Source organism: Archocentrus centrarchus, chromosome 20 (assembly GCF_007364275.1).
Source record: "Archocentrus centrarchus isolate MPI-CPG fArcCen1 chromosome 20, fArcCen1, whole genome shotgun sequence".
Classification (NCBI taxonomy): domain Eukaryota; kingdom Metazoa; phylum Chordata; class Actinopteri; order Cichliformes; family Cichlidae; genus Archocentrus; species Archocentrus centrarchus.
The window spans coordinates 27,778,056-27,798,788 of record NC_044365.1 but is presented as its reverse complement, the minus strand read 5'-3'; the positions used below and the strand labels follow the sequence as shown (position 1 = coordinate 27,798,788).

General features: G+C 40.4%; 1 protein-coding gene across 2 annotated transcripts in view; it reads right to left on the bottom strand.

Moving 5' to 3' along the window:
• The window catches only part of dok6 (docking protein 6), a 50,913-nt gene that overhangs the window by 4,260 nt on the left and 25,920 nt on the right, over positions 1–20,733 (bottom strand). The window contains exons 2-8 of one of the 2 annotated variants that reach the window (XM_030757081.1): positions 19,002–19,109; positions 13,177–13,291; positions 9,030–9,149; positions 7,181–7,370; positions 6,663–6,801; positions 5,450–5,555; positions 78–110 (exon numbers count right to left, since the gene is read on the bottom strand). In XM_030757081.1, the coding sequence (XP_030612941.1) occupies positions 78–110; positions 5,450–5,555; positions 6,663–6,801; positions 7,181–7,370; positions 9,030–9,149; positions 13,177–13,291; positions 19,002–19,109 (811 nt within the window). The remainder of the gene's footprint in view (positions 1–77; positions 111–5,449; positions 5,556–6,662; positions 6,802–7,180; positions 7,371–9,029; positions 9,150–13,176; positions 13,292–19,001; positions 19,110–20,733) is intronic. The other variant, XM_030757082.1, reaches the window with a different exon arrangement.

The following is a 20,733-nucleotide window of genomic DNA, read 5'->3' as shown; positions in this document are numbered from 1 at the left end:
GCACAGAGGGGCCTGTGTGGGTGTGAGGATGAGACCAACACAGTATCAGCCATAACAGGTGAGTCATACATACACACCTCTGTCTGCTAGTCTTTCCTTTCCACCACTCCCTGAAATGAAAAAAAGAATAGCATATGACTCTAGCTTAAGGATTTACCATGCTATAGGGGGGGAAAAAACCTGAAAGTTTTAAAATTGTGGGGGGGGGGCACTTTGTCTTTCCTCAGCGTTGTACTTAATAGATTGCTGCAACGACTGGTGCGCAACCAGGCATATCCTTTTCACATCTTTGCCAAGACAATCCTTCTCCACAACCACAGCCAATTTAGACTGGAGGAAAGAGCAAAAAAAAGGAGGCAGGGAGCCCAATACAGACAGAGAGGGCAAAGTGGATCTCATCATCTCCTCAGTCGTAAACAGTGGTGTGTTATGTGGTGCCAGACCCCTGACGAGAGCCATGCTTTTGTACCACAGACACACTTAAAAAGAAAGAATAATAATAATAATAAAAAAGACTGCGAGAGATGACGGCGTCAGCATCTCCCCTCTTCATCTATCCCTGTGAGAAGCAGACAGTGATTTGTCAGTGCCTTTTCATTACCAGGGAAGGTCATGTCATTCTATCTGGCCTGGGGTGGCAGCTGCTGGGCCGGAGCAGACAGTACAGGCAGCGGAGGGCACTCTCACACACTGACAGAACAGCAGACCCGGATACAGAGGCAGCTATTCATGCATGTGTGTTGAAACACACACACACCTTTCTGCACCTTCTTTCCTCAAAGTGCAACAACACAGATGGCATCCTAGAAACAGCTGTAACCAGAGAAACCCAGGCCGAATGTACCACAAACTCCAGATTACGTAAGACTGCTGACATGCATCGCTGTGTCTTCTGGGGTAGTAAAAAGCCACGAGAGTAATGACACAGTGAAAGTGATAAAATATCAATCCGATACAGCCTGGAGACTAGCTCGATTAATTTAAGCTCTGATTCATATAATGTGCGGTGATGACAGCGTAAAATGTTGCAGGCAAACAAGAAAAAATAAAGTGTAACTCAGTTGTACCCGCAATGAATTTTTCATGGGACTGTTTTTGCATTTACTATACATCTACAATATTCCATGTTGCCTGTTGCAGATAAGATAGTGTTATCATCTCGTCTCTTTGATACTTGCTACCTCTCGGTAAAATTCCCTCGTATCTCTCCCAGCCGATCAAACTGGGTACAGCTCTCCATTTCATTAGAATTGCTAATGTTACAGCGGTAAACTACAGAGCACAATAAAATGCGGGAGTGAGAGAGAGAAAGAGAGAGTGCATGTGAAATGGCAAAAAACAACCAAAAAAAAAAAAAAACACCCACACACAAAAATGGGTAGACACAAAAAAAAAAACAAAAATACAAGCATTCCCGTCCCTTCGCCTTCCCAGTATTAGAGTTGGTAATTGAACCATTTCCGACAGGCGTGGCGCCTTGCTTTTCCGACTCGAAAACTTTAAAGTGCACTTGTTTCCTCTGCATCAGCAAACTCCGAGGACACAGCACAGTTTCACCGAAATCCAACAGAGTGAATAACATTAGGAGAGTAAAGATGGAAGACACCTGTATATAAAGTATAAATTGTCTTAATATGTTAATATTCTTCTGGAGATTAAAACACCCATCTAAGGTTATATTTTTCTTCTTTTCAACAAGACACACTTTACTATTATCTTTGTCAATTACAGCAAACAAGGCTTTTGGGAGGTGTTTTTGAGGCATTTCCAGCTCAATAAAAAGCAGATGTTAAATATATTAAAATAAAAGAATTACACTACTTTTACTGCCAAGTCCCACATTAACTGACACAAAGAAATAAACAAATAGGTGAATAAACCTCAACGGGGACAGGAAACTGTGTTCCTTAATTATTCCCCCAGACCCGCAGGGTATTTGAAAGCAACCCGAGCATGACTCAGCAAATTGACTGTGCTGATTGGTTATTCATCATGCACAGAGTGATACAGCCAGGGAGAAAACACAGCCAGCCGTATCATGGTCCAAGAACCTGACTTCCCACCTATATTAGGATCCAAGTTATTATTCCAAGAGCTAATAGTATAATTATTACCAAAACCTGCACCTATGTCAACTGACTGTGTGTTTACATATGTTTATATATTGAAAGACAGTATTTTTGAGTTTCTAAGCTAATTATTGGGAACTTTTTCGCCCCTTAGGCTGATTTAAAAAATATATTGTTAATTAACAATGATAACTACATAATGAGTCATCTGCAATCTGGGAACTCACTGGCTCATCTGATGACTCAGTCCCTTGGAACAACTGCCAACATTTCAGGGCTTCTGGTGTAGCCAGCGGATATCCAGGCCAAGACTTTCTCTACCCACTGGCCATTGTTTATAAATGCAGATATCTTTCTTTTTTCTTTTTTTTTTTTAAAAGCAAGTAAAAAGCCACCAGGCAGTCATCAGGCAGTAGCCACTGGTTTCAAGATGTAATTGTGGAAAATGCAACCCCTCTTTCGCTCTTCACAGGCATTGTTTCCTTGCAAGTAAATTAAAGCCTGATCAAATGTGATTGGTCAATACTGAGACAACATGGAAACAAAGCACCAACAGTGACATGTAGTTACATTTCTAGGTAGGTGCACAGCAGGTCAAAGGTGTAGGGTTTAAGGAGAGTTTGCAGTTACAACATAAGTACTGTGTAGATTTATTACTTATACACTGTATGTTGATTTTTTTTCCCCTTTTAATCTGTTACCTGGCTGTAGCAATCAATTGTTAAAACGAGTTGAACAAATTTGGAACATGTCAATGAAATGCTTTGACCTCCAGGGAGGTGCAGGCCTGCCAATAAGAATCAATGCAATTAATGTATGAGCCTGTCCTCATCTAAGAATGTCTTATAGCCATGCTAAGAAAAGCACCAGCACCCCAATGTAAGAGCAGCTCCCCTGACATGCCTTTCACAGCCCAAACACCCCATGTCACAACAGGACCCGTCACTCCCCAGAATAACCTTGTTGTCCTCCTTGCCTGACGAGACCCATCGCCACGTCCTCAAACACACTGATGCATTCAATTTATTCATGGAAAAGGTGGGGAGATAATAGCAAAGCAGAATGTGTATGAGCAGGAGAAGGTGGAGGTGGAGGGTTGTTCCAAACCTGGACCGACATGCAGAGAAAGTGTGGGAGGACCAATGGATATGCCAAGGTGATGGATGAGAGAGAAGCTCCTCTGCTCACCAGAGTTTGGAGAGGAAGAGTTTAAAAGGAGACTTTACAGCGACTGAGCTTATAAATAATGACCCCAAGGTGGAAGCTTCTCCGTTTAGTGTATATGGGCAAAAACATGTTGATGTTTGGAATGGAAGACTTGCATTTTGCTTTTAAGCTTATCAGGCCACAATTAAATGATAATGAAAAAAAACACCCCGGCCTGAGCTTTTCAAAAGAAAATTATGACGTCAGAGCGACTTTCATCTTTGCCTGGCTTTCTGTTTTGCTCTATCAGTGAAAGCCAAAAGGCCCATAATCCTCAGATAAGTCTACTAATCAACTAATACCATGGACAGAGCATAATCGCATCAGCACACTAATCACCTTTCTGCCTCTGGTCTACATCTAGACATTAAAAATACACACAGACACACACTCTCGTACTCTTTTTGAAGTATACGTATACATTAAGTGCACACAGAGGACAAACGGTGCTGAGCTTGAATACATACAGACCACCTGCTGCATTATTAATGCATGTGGTTCGAAATTCTCTCCCTCACGTGCACACGCATGCAAACGTGAATGCGCTTTCTTCCAAGACCACATACACAAATCATTTTTGTCCTTTATAATGTAATTTAGATTGGGTCTGTGTCTCTGCTTTTGGTTATCAAAGAAAAAAAGACTTCCTCTGAGAGCTCACGCATGTCAGTCAAATTCTTAGGAGGGAGTGAATAGGGATGGAAATCAAGAACAGGTTCCAAATAGTCAAATCCACTGGAAACCGTATGCCTCCGAGCTCACCGATTCCTTTTTATCAATGCTGGCATGTTTTTCCAACAGCTGCGCATCCCAAAACAGTCACGTCAAACTCATGGCAACAGAGTGAGTCACATCGCCTTTTTTTCTTCTGTGTTTCTACACTGAGATAATGTAACAGTTGTGTTGGCACTGAAAACCCGAGAAGGCCTACTTTATTTGTGCACAGAATATTGAACAGGAATCAATAGGAGAATCTATATGTCTATATTATATAAATCTATAAGTGGAATCAATAATGCTATTGGGATCAGTGTTCTCAATATCCAGGTGTGAACCGCTTTCCTTAAAGTATTTCTAATTTATGTGTACTGGGTTGAATTCTGGGCTGCACCAAAGGCAGACTTCCATTTTTGCCATCCTGTAGTAGATTTGCTTTAACGTTTATGCCGCATCACCGGCTTCTTCTTCTTCTTCTTCTGAGCCTCAGCTGGACAGCCAGCCCGAGATTATCCTGGAAGATACCCTCATAAGCTGCACAATGATGGCGAGCTTTGTTGCCTCCAGGCCCGGAGGCAACAAAGAAGATCCAAATTGTGATGCCTCCTCTCACCGTAGTTCACCTTTTGATGTTTTCATGTTGGTATGCAGAGCCTTTTCATGCTATTCATAATGTGCAATGTGTTCTTCCCAAACAATTTCTAGAGAGAAGCTAAATAACTAAATGGTTTCCATTTATCCTGAATTTGGTTGAGTGGAAGAAAGAAGATGATATTGTTCATTCATAAAAAAAAGAGCTATTCATTCAATATCTCTAATTCACATCGCATATCATGTTTCATTGACTTAACTCTTGAATCCAATTAGCTTTTATTGATGTCACTGGCCTAGAGGTGAAAGTCTCAATTATGTATCAGGTTTGGACGAGAACAACAGAACGACAGAAATTTGTGATTATGTGATAAAAATAATTTGTGTCATTAGAAAAATAGGCAGCGCCTCAGGTCCCAGCTTTGATTCAGGAGGCAGACACCCTTAACTCTACTTTTAAATTGTTGTTTAAGGCTCACAAGACAACTGAACTTGTGATGATTGTTACCGTGAATTTGCCCAAGGTTAAAAAAAAACAAAAAAAAACTGCGGCTTAAGAGTATGATCAGACTGCATTTTAAGACAAATTTGAACATAAATCTAGGTAAGTCCAAAGGGTTCACTGACTTCAACAAGAATCCGAACTATTATGGTCATTTTGTGGCAGTAAGCATGAGTGCTTACACGTAGAGGAACATTTTGTTCAAAATGACACATTATTATAATATGAAATACACAAAGCTAAAAGCTAAACCCACAATTGTTGTGAAATCCTCATCATTTTTGTCTTCCTGGCAAACCAAAAATAAATAAATAAATAAAAAGCAACTCCACGCATACGACAATTAGCAACTTCTTGTTTGTACCTTGGTAACTGTAGAGATCCCCCACGCTGGTCTGACGTGTGATGTGCTGCCAGTAGGCGCTGCGTGGCAGGGAGATGGACTTAGTTAACGTCTCTCTCGAGTGGCTCTGGAACAGGCAGAAAAAAGCATACAGTGTCTCTCGCTTTTCTGTCACTCTCAGTCAGTCACTCACAACAGGTGAAATTGCTCTGCATATGTCAGTAAACAAACAGCATGGGTAATACAGCATATTAGACACTGAATGGCATGTTTCCACTGTGAATGGCTGCGTGATGGGTGAGATGAATACTCATTTGGGGTCTCAGTGTTGTTTTGCCAGTGAATGATGGGTTTTATATTTTTATTTTCAACGTGAAACTAAAGGCTCCATCAAACCAAAACAGCTTGAAATACATTAAATATTAAAAAAATATGGATTTACCCAGTAGTAAACATGCCATTTCACCAGTTCTGCTACACGAGTGGTCAGTTTTCTGTTCCTAACCGTACATTTTATAGAGCTAAGGCTTGCTGCATTTGGAAATGTTCCCAAATGGTGGGGTCCAGGAGCACGACCATATGGTCAAGGCTCATCAACACTAAGCAGGCTTACATAAATAAAGAATACAGATGATAGCGGGGAGGAAGGAAGAAAGGGATGGGATGATGTTGTGGTGGAAGGAGGAAACCGAGGCCAAGACAGCAGGGTGCCAGAGGGCTCCTGGTCCAAAGCAGCACTTATGAGGGAAAGACCAGGCTGCAGTACCTAGAGAGAAATGTGTATTCTATGTGTGACGACATCATGTGTGAAAATCGTGATTTATTGCCTTTGCGTTCACTGCTTTCTAAAAATAATTCAGAGAACAGCCTCGATGAAATGCTCGTCAGATCAGCCTCAAATAGGCAGTGAAAGAGTTGCTGATATACCAGAGGAAAAAAAGGGTGTTTTATTAAATTAAAGTAGTATGTGTTTAGGTGTGTGCACAGACGGAGTCTTTGTGTTTCTTCTGGCATCAGTTTCAACAGGGTATTTTAACTAGGAAAAAAGTGAAGCTCACTATGTTAGTGATGCATAATTATTTCGACAACAATTGCATGTTGATATTAGTGTTGATTATTAGCTGTGTGTGTGTGTTTTGTTTTTAACGCTGGCAGTACAAGAAGGAGGTTGCTGGGCTTATCAAGTGCGGCTGTGGATATAAGATAAACAACAGCAAAAAAAGCACAGACATACCTGGGAGCTCTTCTCCATCTCCTCCATCATCCTCTCATGCTGCTGGGCAATGGCCAGCGTGGCCGAGTGGACCCGCTGGTAGATCATCTCCCCCTCCCGCGTCTGGAACGTGAACAAACCCTCTCCTGTGTCACACATCCTGCGCCAGGAACACACACACAGAGACCCACTTTGATCGCGTTCACTCTCAGATTGCTGATATACAAATATGCATGGTTGACTGTTCAGTTACAGAGAGGCACTATAATAGCCCGCTGGAGTCAAACACATAAACACATTTGTGAGTAGATACAGTACACAAACAAAGACACACATTCACAGAGGCACCTGTCACATCGTCGCCTGAAGGGCTCTGCGGCAAATGTTGATATCCTGGGATGTTTTGGATATCCAAAGTCGCTTTGTTGAAGTTTTTATAACATTTCCAAAACTAAGTTTTTTTTCACTCCCACTGCTAACATTTCAATAACACATAAGACAACAGCAGGCACAAAATATTCGCATGCACATACACACACCTTCCGGACTCGAAAGTGAACCAGGTGGAGTCTCTGCCATATCTGCGCAAGGAGCTGAGAGGCCACATGACGAGTTTGAGGCGAGCGTTGTGAATGTCCCACAGATAGATGTTTTCATGAGTGATCTGCATGGTGCACTCCCCATAGATGTCCAGGTTGGGGGTGGGCATTAGGTACACGTTGAAGCGTTCTGAAAGAATCCACAGTAGACTTACTAAAAGGTGAGATCCCACAGTGAAGAGAGCAGTTTAACTGAGCATGGATGTGGTTGTATCATTCAAACAGCAAATGGTGCTTTAGAGGGTAGATAAACTGTAATCCACATGAGGTGACTAGTTGGGGGGGCTGCAGTTTTGTTGAAATTTTAAAAGGCTATGAATTATTTTTCACTCATAATCCAGATATTGACTGTAGGGATGGAAATGTTACTTTGTTTCGTAGGCTGGGAGCATGAAACCCAGGGTTCCTGGATATAGCTTCTATCGCAGAAGTAGAGTAAAACTAAGATGCAGTAGGTATTTTAAGTAGTACCTTCCTGACTTCAACTGCAGTGGGCCATCCAGTGAGCTGCACCAGAATCAGTGAGCCAAATCTGTCCATTCACATTAAACCATCTCTCTGAGGCAGGCAGAGAGAGTGAGAGAGACAGTGCGAGAAAAAGAGTTCTCCATAATCTAAATTAGTTCTCACTAATTATGCTTAATGATTCAAAATAAGCCATGAGTCTGCAGTGGATAGAGAATGGCAGTGTCATGGTGTGGCGTATTTTTAGGGACAGTGAAAATGAACTCTGATCTAATTATCAGCCCCTGCTGTTTGGGGAGGGCTACTAATTGAAATTGTACTCTAAAGCCTTTTGTTTCATTCACTCAAAGAGGCAGCAGAGAGGTACGAGTTCGGTTAATCTCCATAACACTTTGCTGAAAGCTTTGTAGGAACAACAAACAGCAGGATTTCTGCCACAACAGAAGGGAGAGCGATTGTTACACTTCATGTGGCTCACCCCAGCATAGTCAAACTTGTGTATTGATACCTTAAATGAATGAAGCCAAGTTTATGTTGAGGAGTACAATTTCATTCTGCAGCCGCAGTGGAATGCAATGGGTTGAAGTGACGGCATGATTCTTTTCAATTCCTCGCCCTTTTACAACTTTAAACTGCTCGCTTTTGCCTGTTGCCTTTTCGATTTCCTCCGCGAGTTTACAAATTACACAGAGAATGAGCTCCACTGTGATAGCAGAGCCCTGTTGTCTCCTCTCTTCTCCATTTTCATTTCCTGTAAGTGGAATATGTGGGGAAGCACATTTATTTCACATGGCTTTAGGAGCCATAATCTCATCCATCTCTATGACAAGCTTCATTATGAGGGAAGCCAGTGATGCACAGCACTTCTCATTAGGCCTGGAACAGAGCTCCGGCCACAGCCTGTGACCTGTGCTCTCACACACACACACACACACACACACACACACACACACACACACACACACACACACACACACACACACACACACACACACACACACACACACACACACACACACACACACGTTTCATTTAATGCACCCATCCTGAAGTCTGAAGTTGGACCCTCATGTGGTAATGTAAGTAAGGGCTGTAACAGGGGACATCGAATCAAGTATTGACAAAAAATGGCCATTATTAGCCAGGCCTAATTGGATGGCAGCTGTTCTCTATTCACCTAACCCTCTGAGGTCTTAGTTGCTTTAATGTATAAAGGCCTGGACTGCAACAACTAACTGCTTGGTGGCAGGCTGAGTGAGAGAGATTGACCCTGAATGGCTGTCTGTGGTAGCCCTGTGTTAGCAGGGACTAATTGGGCACTCACCGTTCTGCTCCCGCTGCACCCCCGCTGCTAACAGGTCTGGCTCTCCCAGGCTGATGTCGTTGAGACGGCTGCCCAGGCACTCCATGCACAGCAGCTTACACCATTCCTCTGCATCCAGCTCTGCACATAGCCACACAGCACCACAGCATGAAGGAATGTCTACCATAAACCACAGACACACCTCCTCCGCACTGTATACATAATAAAACATGTTATACTATCACAGCTGGGCTGTTTATGTTGTTACACATTCAGTACACGTGCACATAAACCACCCAAGGAATTTCAGAAGAAATGTGTTACATGTACAAGCCAAGAGCACAGCTAACAGTTAAGGGACTGGGGGGACCAGTCTGATTGATTTGGTCCCGATTAAAAAAGGCAGTGGGCTCTATAACAGCCAACATCAGATGAAGGCTGGGTTTCTCCTCCATTATCTGCCAATACTCAGGCTATACAGTAGAAGTAGCACATCTAAAACGATATGGCCAGAGTCAAACTGCAACTAGTCATAATCTATTCAGACAATCAATAAGCTATTTTCTAAATTGAAGAAGGGGTTTTGCTTGTTAACTAGAAAGGAAATGCATGCATTAATTAATAATCTTTTTATTTTATTTTATGATTTCTTTGCTTTTTGACCAAGTGAGTGTGGATGTTTCCAGCTCTGCAAGCAGTCTAAGGTAAGGTAAGCTAAGCTGGGGTACATATCATCCAGCTATAGGGTCATATTTAGTGTAGAAAGATGGCAGTGGCATCTTTATGCATGGCCTTAACCAGCTATGAGGTCACAAAGCTCTGGAGTTTGTAATTTTTTTTTTTTCTTCAAAACAAGCCCATAAAAATAAGCCAAAATCAATGTGTGCCATTGTAGATGGCTTTTACTTTGAAAAGACACTACAAGATTATAGTTCTGGCCCTGCAGAGCCTCTGATTGGGTTGTGTTTAGAAGGTTAAGTTGATGCATGACTCATGAAGAACAATAATTGGCAGGAGGAGTGAATCAGAGGCACAGCAGGGCCAGAGCCATAGAGTACGTTACATTTTTCTTTGTGCTATTTTAATTTCAAGTAAAGGAATAATTTTGTTTTATTCCATTGTTTTATACAGGCAACATACACAGTTGCTCCCCCAACGAGGGAGTCTGTACAGAATACAGTCCTTTACAGTACAACATTTTTGGTTTTGATTGTATTACAACTCTAGGACCTAATCTCTTTAGAAGTGGGGCTTTTTCCTAATGGTCACTGGAGCACAGGAGCAATTTAAATATGATAGAATAAGAGAAAAAAAATTCTGGACCTCACTCATTTCTAAACCCTGGTTACATCCCTGGCTTTATATCTAATGTTTGGCAGAAAAAAAAAAAAAACAAGCATATATTCAGAAATACTGAACTATTCTGTTAAGTTTAATTCATTTTAGGGCTTCTTTCCACTATCCACGAAACACCATCCAATACTATTAAAGCATTAATCTGCTTTATCATATCTTCACTATATCTTCTTTATGTAATGCCTACAGAAACCAAAGTAAAGGTACCACTTCAGGTACAGCTCAGGTTTTACATAATCCAATATCTTCCTGAAATGCTGTAATGACCTGAGTGAGCCAGCTGTGTTCAAATTTAACATATGGACATATTCTCACTCGCAAGGCTTTATTTGCCACATGCAAGGTTATTATTGTTAATTAAAACTAAACTAAAGAATAAATAAGGTGTTGGGGGAGGACAGGGTCAGCCACAGCAGGGCACCCTTGGAGCACGCAGGGTTAAGAGCACTGGTGTTGGAGCTTTAACTTTCAGCCTTATGATCAGTAACATAGAGGCTCGACCTTTATGCCACAAAGACTGAGCATCGTTTAACAATTTTGGGAAATTCTGGACAATTAGAACAATTACTGGTTCCTGTTAAAACAACAATCTTGGATTAAGGAACTGAGCTGGGTGTAACAAGTTGCGCCTGCTATGCATGAAAGCTGAAAAAGATGAACATTTATTGTAAGACAGATTTTTTTTTTAAATTTAAGGCTAAGTGGAAACAAATGATTTCATGAATCAAATCTGGAAGTGTGTGTGGTAGTGTGGTAGTGTGTTAACGTGCGAATACCAATTTTCCCTCCTGTTAAGTCAGAAAAATAGTGTTTACAGTGCAGAAGATTTCCAATTGTCTTACGTGAGCGTTTGGTGAAAGTCAGTGAAGTGCGAAATGAGCCAAACGCCAGAGTTGTTTATCTTTGTGAAGCTCCCTAGCCCTGGGGAGCACTGGGATTTGTAACTATGGCCACTCATGTGTGCAGAGACACATGTGCAAGTGTGCGAACTCTACCATGTTTCTCTGTTAATCAAAAGAAAAAAATCATTATATGCTCGTGTAAAACGCGCGAGGCTTTCGCCTGTCTTCCAGCTCAGACTCTCTGGCGTTATCGCTGGCATTGTAAAACAACCTGTTTGTCAGATCAGCTCTGACAAACATTGTCAATGGGACAGATCTACATTACTCTGCAGGGTGAGGGAAAGGTCTGCTGCTGCCTGAAGCATTTCATTCACACATACAGGAAAGCAAAACTTCAGATCAACACATTTACAGGCAGCACCAGCAGCTCTGAATTTGAGCTCTTTCCTCGTGTCTCTCCAGATTCAGCTTTTCTTATTCACTTGCCATGGCCTTCCTGGCCTCTAAACTCCCACAGTTTTTAAGACCAGTGAGTGGAAAATCAACTAAACAAACAGTTCATCAGCACAGAGGCAACCTCGCAGCTCCGTGTGCCATGCATGAAGAGATGTTGCAGGAAGATGTCTCAGTGTGGAGGTGTGTTATAGAAAAGGATGGAGCGGCATTTTGTGTTGGCAGCTGGAGTGAGAGGATATGTGAGAATCAAATCAAGAGGTTTCTCCTGTTTCAGGAGAGGGTGCCATTATCCAGACAAATACAAAATGTATATCCAGTTGTATACGTGCTGTCAGGCCCGATTCAGCTGTGGAATTTAAAGAGTTGACACACTTGACAGGACTCTTATCTCTTCAGGTCATACTCATCTCTCTTTACGTGCATATTTGTCAGATGTACCCAAAGCTGTCAAAAATTGAAAATTATTTTTTCCATCGTTCCATCCCAGGTTTCCTCAACAGCACACTAAACAACCTCGCGCTGTTAGGCAGAGGCATCAAATGATTATTTTTAAAAATAAAATATCAAGAGAGCTTCATGAGACCTGCTGATCTTTTTTTGCTTTTAGAAAATAGTAAACAGCTATTTTTTTTTGGTGGTGGTGGTGGTGGGGGGGGGGGGGCATATTTGTATGAATATCTTCAAAAATGTTTGCACTTTGCTCTAAAATTGACAGTTTTTAAATCCATACCCCCACTGACATTGCACTAATGAAAAGGCAGCACGGCTAATTAAAGTCCGATACAGTAGTAAGCAAGTAGTTGCAAGTTTAATACTTATGGGCATCGTGTGATACTTGGGTAAGTGAAGGATATGGGATGTGCAAGGCTGATGGACAAAAAGGTGATAGGGCTGAGCCACCAGAGAGAGGGGTGGGAGTGAAGGCATGCAGAAGTTCACCACTCCCCATCTCTATATCTCACATGCACATATACCCAAACACACACCTACAAGGCCAGAGTTAAGATGTTCATTAAGGTGCATCCACCTTACCTAACCCTCGGCTTTGCACTCAAAGACCGACCGTGTGCAGCTTTTTGGCTTCCTATCCACGTATTAGAAGCAATCTCTATTGTTACAGTCTATAATTGAGTTGAAACACGCCACAAATTATGCCCAATATCAGTTTTCATACCTGCACTATGAAAATCAATATTTCGGAACAGATCCTCCCACTTCTTAATATAGCGGCAAATGAGCATCACTTGGCTAAACTCCAGTTCTCCACTGCCTCCTTCATCTCATTCTATTTGTCTCTCTCCTTCAACCGCTCACTTCTCAATCTCCTTCCACTTCTATTGAAACTTTTCAAAAAAAACCACACCACCAGTCCTCACCTTGCACCTACCGACGTATTTTTAAGAAATGACACACCTGAAATCAGTGCTGTCCTCACCTTCCTCACTCTGAAGTGGCTAAAAAATATAGTAATTTTGATTTTTGCCTGAAAGGGGGGGGGAAAAAGGGCACTTTACCTGATTCACAGGCGAATGTCTTGGACGTGTCGTCACAGAAGATGATCGCCACAGCATGCTTTTTTGTCTCCCGTGGCATCCGGGTAATGTTCTTGATGTTATGGAGCTCAGTGATCTAAAAAGGGAAAGAGAGTGTGGCAGCAGCATATTACCTTGAATGAACACAGCCACCAGCAGCAGCTGCAGCAGCAAGGTTTAATTGCAATCTTGCACAGCTTTGCTGAAAGTGCAATGGCAGTTAGAGGCTTAGCATTAAAAGAGTGAATTTAAAAAAGAAAAAAAGAAATGGGGGGTGATATTAAGGGATAAATAAATCTAAGTAGTTATTCTGCTGATTACAAAAGGCAGCTGGGAACAGTAAGAAGTCATACACAATGTCAGCTTGTTGCAGCATAAAACCTGCCGCAGTGTCATGTGTAACACGTTAGTTATTTTAAAAGCGACCCTATGAATAAATGTGACCTGGCGCTCTTCCTGTATACACTGTACATCTATTGTTCATCTCCTTGAAACTGCCCTTCCAGTCAATAGGAAAGAGTGCGATCATAAGCATCTAAATCACTTTAATAGGAGATTGATTGAGTGAATAAAAAAAAACAGAAGATTACATTTAATTGAATATCAACTGCATTTACAGGCCATTTTGTTCAACAGTCTTCCCTCTGTTCACTCTGCCTAGTAGATAAGACCCATTACATTATTGTAGTCCATTGTGTGCTAACTGTGGGCAGTTTGCCAGACTGTTGGGAATGAATTAGCTGGGCTTACTGCCTGTATAGTAAAGCTTGACTGTTCAAGGTTAAGAAACCAGACCTTATACACAAACAGCATATGTGGACTAAGATTTCTCTCTTTGATAGCATTAGATGTAACACATTTCCCCTCAACACTGAAGTTTAACAGATTTTTAAAAAAAAAAAGTGCTTCAGCAACAATCCAAGGAAGATGAAAAGATGAAGTAAATCGGAGACTATAATACTGAAAGATAAGAAATGGGTTTTCATGAGTTTCTTTTTTTTGTTTGTTTGTTTTTCTTATCCCCTCTCAAAGATGGTATCTAAATATTTCATATGAGATACGGTATGAAATTGTCCTCAGGCAGGCAATTCATAACTGACACAAAGTAAGCATCAACACTGGGAATTTCTGAGCAATGAATGTCACCAGCCTCTCATCTCTTTCTTCCTCTGTTTGTGTTTAGTGTGTAACTGCGCATGTTTTAGTCTTTATCTGTGTGAAATGAGAGATTTTGGGTGCATTCCCAGCCTGAGGCGCTAGAGTCCAAGCATAGTGAATCATTTCTGATGAGACCTATTTCCTCTCGCATTCTTTCCTCTTCATCTTTATTCATGTTTAGCTTTCATGCATAGCAGGCATGAGGTGCAAGTGAAATCTCGTGTTCAGAAAACTGAAAATGTAGTCGTACTAGTGGCTCAGTGTAGTCTCACTCATGCTAAAAAAAAAAGGTACCATCTTCTCTGGCGTGATCGTATTTGCTAATTAGCATGAAACATATTGAGTTGCTGAGACTGAAGAGAGTGGAATTAGTTATGCAGGTACAGTATTTTGAAGGCAAAGTGACTGAAAGGCAGCTGAGTGTCACTGTGAACTGGATGTAATAGAATTTCAGTGGTTGACATGGTGCTGAAAGCTAGGATTACAAATGCCAGTGTTAGCATACATCAGCTGTTCTCCATCAGGTGGCTTCAACATCTAGCGACTAACAATCTTTCCTGTTAAATCACAGCAAAGTACAATTTTACAGCATGAAACTGTTATTTCACAGTGATCCTAAACAGTAGTTTCCTATTGTGAAAATAATAATAAAAAAAACAAAAAAAACCAAACATGGTTGGCTTAATATACTGCTGTACTGCTCTCTTTCTATAGTCTCCAAAATCAGATAAAGGTAAAATGTATTATGGTTGCATGTAGATCTAAAAATAAATAAATATTCCTTATTTCAAACATTTGGGAACACAAATGCAAACATGGTGCATAAAGCGAAGAGCTTGTAATTCTAACAAGCTTGAAAGTCAATATTTGGCATGACCACCTTTATCCTTCAGCACAGCCTGAACACTTTCAGCCAGCTTTCTTGTCATTTCTTTAAGCAGTCTTCAGGAATAGTTCTTCAGGCTTCTTGAAGGACATTCAAAGCTCTTCTTTGGCTGCCTTTTGTTCCATTCTCTGTCAAGATGATCCCCTGCTTCAATAATGTCGAGGGTTAGGCTCTGGGGAGGCCAATCCATGACTGATAGTGTTTCATTGTGTTTAGCTCAGCCTTTCCTCAGTTTTCCATACTTAATAATGGTTTCTGGACAGCCACCTTTCCACTGAGACCATTTCTGATGAGAAGTAGATGGATCAACTGAAGGGCCAAATGCAATGCTCATGTCCTGTATCAGGTCTTTGCTGGATTTCTTCCTGTTTCTTAGGGACATGATTTTCCCAAGGACTGCTGTAGATATTTTTTTTTTTTAAGCCAAGTAACAAAGTAGCTGAAAATACAATTTGAAATTGTTTCTTAGGTCAGTCTTAAGTAGCTTAACAAACAAAAAACTTTCCTCTAAAAATGGTCAAGTACAAGAACTGGAAAATTAGTGAAAAGGAGCCAATGTCCAAAGTGAAAAAAGTGAAGGCCTTCAGAAAGCTTGGACAGCTATTGCTCCAGACAAGAAAGTCTGGCTCCCTGAAAGCAAAAAATAAGACCTTTGCACAGTACAGTGTAACAATGGACTATGACAAGATATCATCTTGTGGTATTTGTCTCTATTATCCTAGACTTTGCGATGCATAGGAACAAAGCTTCAACAATTTGACATCCACCTTGATAACGGATGATGACCGGAAAAAATTAATTGCTTATTATTAAGCAAAGTCTTGGTCATAGAGTTTCATAGCTAGCTTAAACTTCACACTGTTCCCATACAACTATATTACCCCTAACAACACTTCTAAATTAATGATATGAACTCAAATATTTTTACATTCCCAGAAGAATTTGCGCTCACTAGCATGAACTGTCCATAATAATAGGTACTGCATCCTCAGTTTAAACAATATCATATGCCTTGTTTTTAATTTCTTTACACTCACTGTGTGTGAAATATGGTTGTGGGACTTGATGCTACATGATTTTGTTCAGACGAGTAGACAAGCAAGATTATGCTGAATTCTGACTTAACAGGAAAAAAAATGCTGCATCATTCCATTAGATTGATTAAAGAAGCAGTTTGATATCTATATAAAAACTGTAAAACAACATGTACAATAATTGCTGAGCTATAGACCAAAGTGGTGGAGCAAACAGCTGCACTAGTGACGCTCAATCTGATCACCCCTCCTTGCTTTACTGGTTAGTTCCACATCCATGTGTACAAATTAGGCGTTTAGCTACAGCTCCATCTTTTCATGTTAACTGCTTCTGTCAGGACCTCAGGAGAGCTCAGAAAATGTAGCCCAAAGAAGAACAACTTTTCAGAGAGCTAAAAATATTCAGGGACTTTTTACTGCGTGGACCAGTGCTCCTCAGACAGCAAAAGCTGCATTGGGAGAGGGAGACAAGTGGCACAGAGAAGGGGAAAAAGAAAAAAAGAAAAAGAAAAGAAGGAAAAAAGCCAATCCCCTTTGTGTTGATTGTGTAAATCAGCCACCAGCGCAGCCTATTTCCCCCCAAAGCACTGCAGCGTTGAATGAAGCCCTCAGACGGGACCTTTCTTGATCTTTGTGGCGATGCATTACCAGGCGCACTGGTGCATGTGTGCACTCATCGCTCACTCCAGCACTGGGTGTATGAGATTCCTCTGGGAGGGGAGTTACAGCCACACAGGATGCCCCGTGTGACAGCATGATGCAGTAGGCATAGAGATGCTTCATTCACAATACATGGCTGATACTATAGCGACAAAGCAAGCTAATGAAATGGATCTTGCATACGAGCATTCTCAGAAATTGAGGAAACTAGAAAAAAAAAATGCTAGTTTCTACCAGAAATGAAAAATCCCAAAGCTGACTCATAATCATAGGTAGTGTAAAGAGTACTAAATCTTTTCTCAAACATACCGTCTCATGAGAAACTGATGTCACGGTCCCCTATTATCTGCGGTTATCTCCCCTCATTATGATAAAACATAGTTGACAGTGCTACTCCTTTAACATCATCTCCACTCACCATGATAATGAGCCATAATTGGAGTATTTCAAAGGGCTTAAGAGGCAGGGAGTGCGATATTATACTCTGGATTATTACTTTCTGAAGGGAGGAAAAAAGGCCCCAAAGGACGAGATAAAGTTGCAAACTGTGTCTTAATAGATCCTTAACTTCATCATCTGAGGCCAATGGACAGAACTTAATATATCAAGATGAAAACAAGCCACAGTTGTGCACAATTATATCATTTATTCCATAGCCATAATCCTTTAATACAGTGTAAAAAACACCTCATGAGTAACATAATCTTAAAAGATAAGCAGCAGATACTTTTCTTAGAAGTCATACTAGAAACTGAACTTTCTTAAGAATCAGTTCATATGAGACTTTTGTTTCTGTAGTTTAAAGAAGACGAGCGTCTCATTTTTACAGGGGGACCACTTCTGTCAGATTTTATGAGACGAAGCAAATTAATTCCACCAGTTGGTCAAATTGCAAAAAGAAACTCTTGGCTGTTGTCCTGTAATTGGGCTCTGCGTGTCAACGTCAGCAGCATTTAGACAATACCTTAGTCTGCTACCTGAGGAGTCACACAACAGGTTTAATTTTCTTTTGGTATTCAAGAAGACAAAGAATGGAGAAACGTTCAGTTTCAAGGTCCTCTAATGACCTTAAATAGCCACTGGGTGTTGCACATATGGTTTTGTATATAGGTTACAGTTTCATCAACTTAAGTAGTGTCAAATACAAAGTGACATATAATGATTACATCAGACAAAAGGTCGGGCTGTTACCAAATCATCAAGAATCACACTCTTGAGCTTATGAATATTTCACCGTCATGATCGACCAATGAGCTGAGTGACATTGGCATCCCTAAACCTCACCACCCACAATGAGAATTTTCTCTCCAACACTAGGCTAACTACTGCATGATTGGTACAGCAAGAAAGTACATTAAATTGTTTTAACTGCAGTTGAACCACGAAAACAGTTCCCCCAGCCACAAGCCAGCAGCCTCAGTATGAGCAAAGGACCAAAGCAGTTAAGAGGAAAATTATTGAGACGAGTGAAAAAGAGAAAAGGGTCGATGTCCTGTTATCAGGTGAGATTCTAAACATATTGGAAAATGATGTAAGTACCTGACATTTCTTTTGTTATCTAAATCTGTTGCACCTGGAACAGGAACTTATTTTCAGTTAATTAGGTGTCAATCTACAGCACACAGATATTACCTTTGTGATTAAAAAAAGTAATCCTCACAGCTAAGAAGATGGATTTTTTGTTTCTTTTTTTAAATAGAAAATATTAAAAATCGCTGAACAATGATCATTGGCTTCAGCATTTACATTTTTTTAAGTCTTCTGCATATTATTTCAAATTTTTCTTGGGTTTTGGACTCCTTGCCTTCAGTAACTTAAGCCATTCCCATGGGCTGGGAAAATTTGATTGACATTTTACTTTATAGGAAGACAGACTGATTAATCAAGAAAGTAACTGACAGATTAATTTATAACCAAAGCTCCTATTGATCACAGCTAGAGGGTGATCATTACAATCAATCATGTTGATCCAGTACTCAATAATCATTTTATTGACCAAAAAAGACATCAAGACAAACAGTAAATAAAAAAATAATGATCTTAGTGATGTATTCCAGTCATTTGTTTACCTTGTGGAAGCTCCTGAAGTAGGCTGCCTTCTCATCTGGGTACTTCTCTAACCGACGGGGTCCTTTACTGGAGGCTTTCTTGAACACCAGCCAACACCTCCGGAAGATCTGACAACAGAGAACGACAGCAGTGCTCGTTACAGAAACACAACTCCTCTGGATCGGAGAAAAACATTATGGAAACTGCAGATATAAATGACACCAACATATAAAGTCACTGCCCAGAAGGGCTGACTCCAGTAATAACGCAATAACAGAGCAGAAGAAATCAACTGGGCAGAAAAATCAACAAGAGGAGCTATCATCCTGGAATCCAAACATACTGTTAACTACCAAAAATCCATCCAAGCAAAGCAAATAAACATATAAAAGCAGCTGTGGATATTATATCAGAAATCATCAACTTTAGAATTGGAAACTGACATAAAATCAATAATACTGACCCTTACACTGAATACTTAACCAAACTGAATTCTAGGAAGTGTTGTATATTTTATTGGAGAGTGAAAGGATCAAAAAGAGGTTGAAGCTCCAGTAACGCTCCAGTAATTTTATTACTCGTCCTGTGACCTTCGTCACGGTCATCCTGGGTGAAAGGATCACCCAGAAAACATGAATCATTATGTCACAACTCAAAAACACCAACATGCTTACGATGGTTGCTGATACGGTGCTCTAAGTTTTAGCACTGACTAAATTAATGTTTTACTTCGATCAGTGGCAACTCCAGTAACTCTTCCTTTAGGCATATGCCTTGAATTTTTAATGCTAATATTTTATGGGCACAGAGGACATTCAGACATTGGACCCACTACAGTTAAGGGTCTGTTACTCACAATCCTCAAGCAATTTGCTGATGACATGCAGGATTGGGAAACATCTAATTGGCTCAAACTTAAAGTTTTATGGGCCATCAAAATAAACGTTTGGGACTATTTCAGTATAAAAAATAATAAACGCTAAAATGTAACAGTATTAATAACTATCAAGTAAATATCAGTTGCACAGCAGCATCTATCCAAAGTGCGCAAACATCTACCAACACCGACTACTGGTCATGCCAGACCGAGTAAGACTATGGCAGCAAAACTGTGTCGTGTGCTCAATTAAGCTAAAAAGCTGTTTATGAAATGAAGAGGAAACATTTGTGAGTTGTTCTTCGAAAGGTTACATAATCTCACTGTAAACACTCCAAACCTGCTTCACTGGGATTATGAAGTGTGGTTTGGATCAGATTTATGACTGCCAGCAGAAAATAACAACCTTCCAGCTGCCATCAGATTCCGATTAAAATGCTGCTAAATCCTGTTGGGTGCACAGTTTGGTGACATAACCTTTTCACAGCAGAGCAGAGACCAAACATGTATAAAAGCAGATAAAAATTGTTAAATAACCAAAGCAGATTGGTACTCATAATGGAAAATAATGGGAAATGGTAATCATTTATGAAATGGGTGCCCTGATGCCTAAGCTGCCAGAGGCACTATGAAGATAAGAATATGAGGGAAATCAAAATGTTTTGGTGGAATGGAAATCAGGTTATTAAAAAAAATCATTTGATTTATTAACAGATGATTTTATTTACTTACTTTACTTATTTACTTACTGAATATTATAATTTAATTATGAATAGATTTTCTCTGTGGCACAGTGCAGCGCTTATTAATTTATTACCAATGAGCCAAATATGGCCTAAAACTGCCAGCATTAAAACTGTACTTCAGATTTTGTG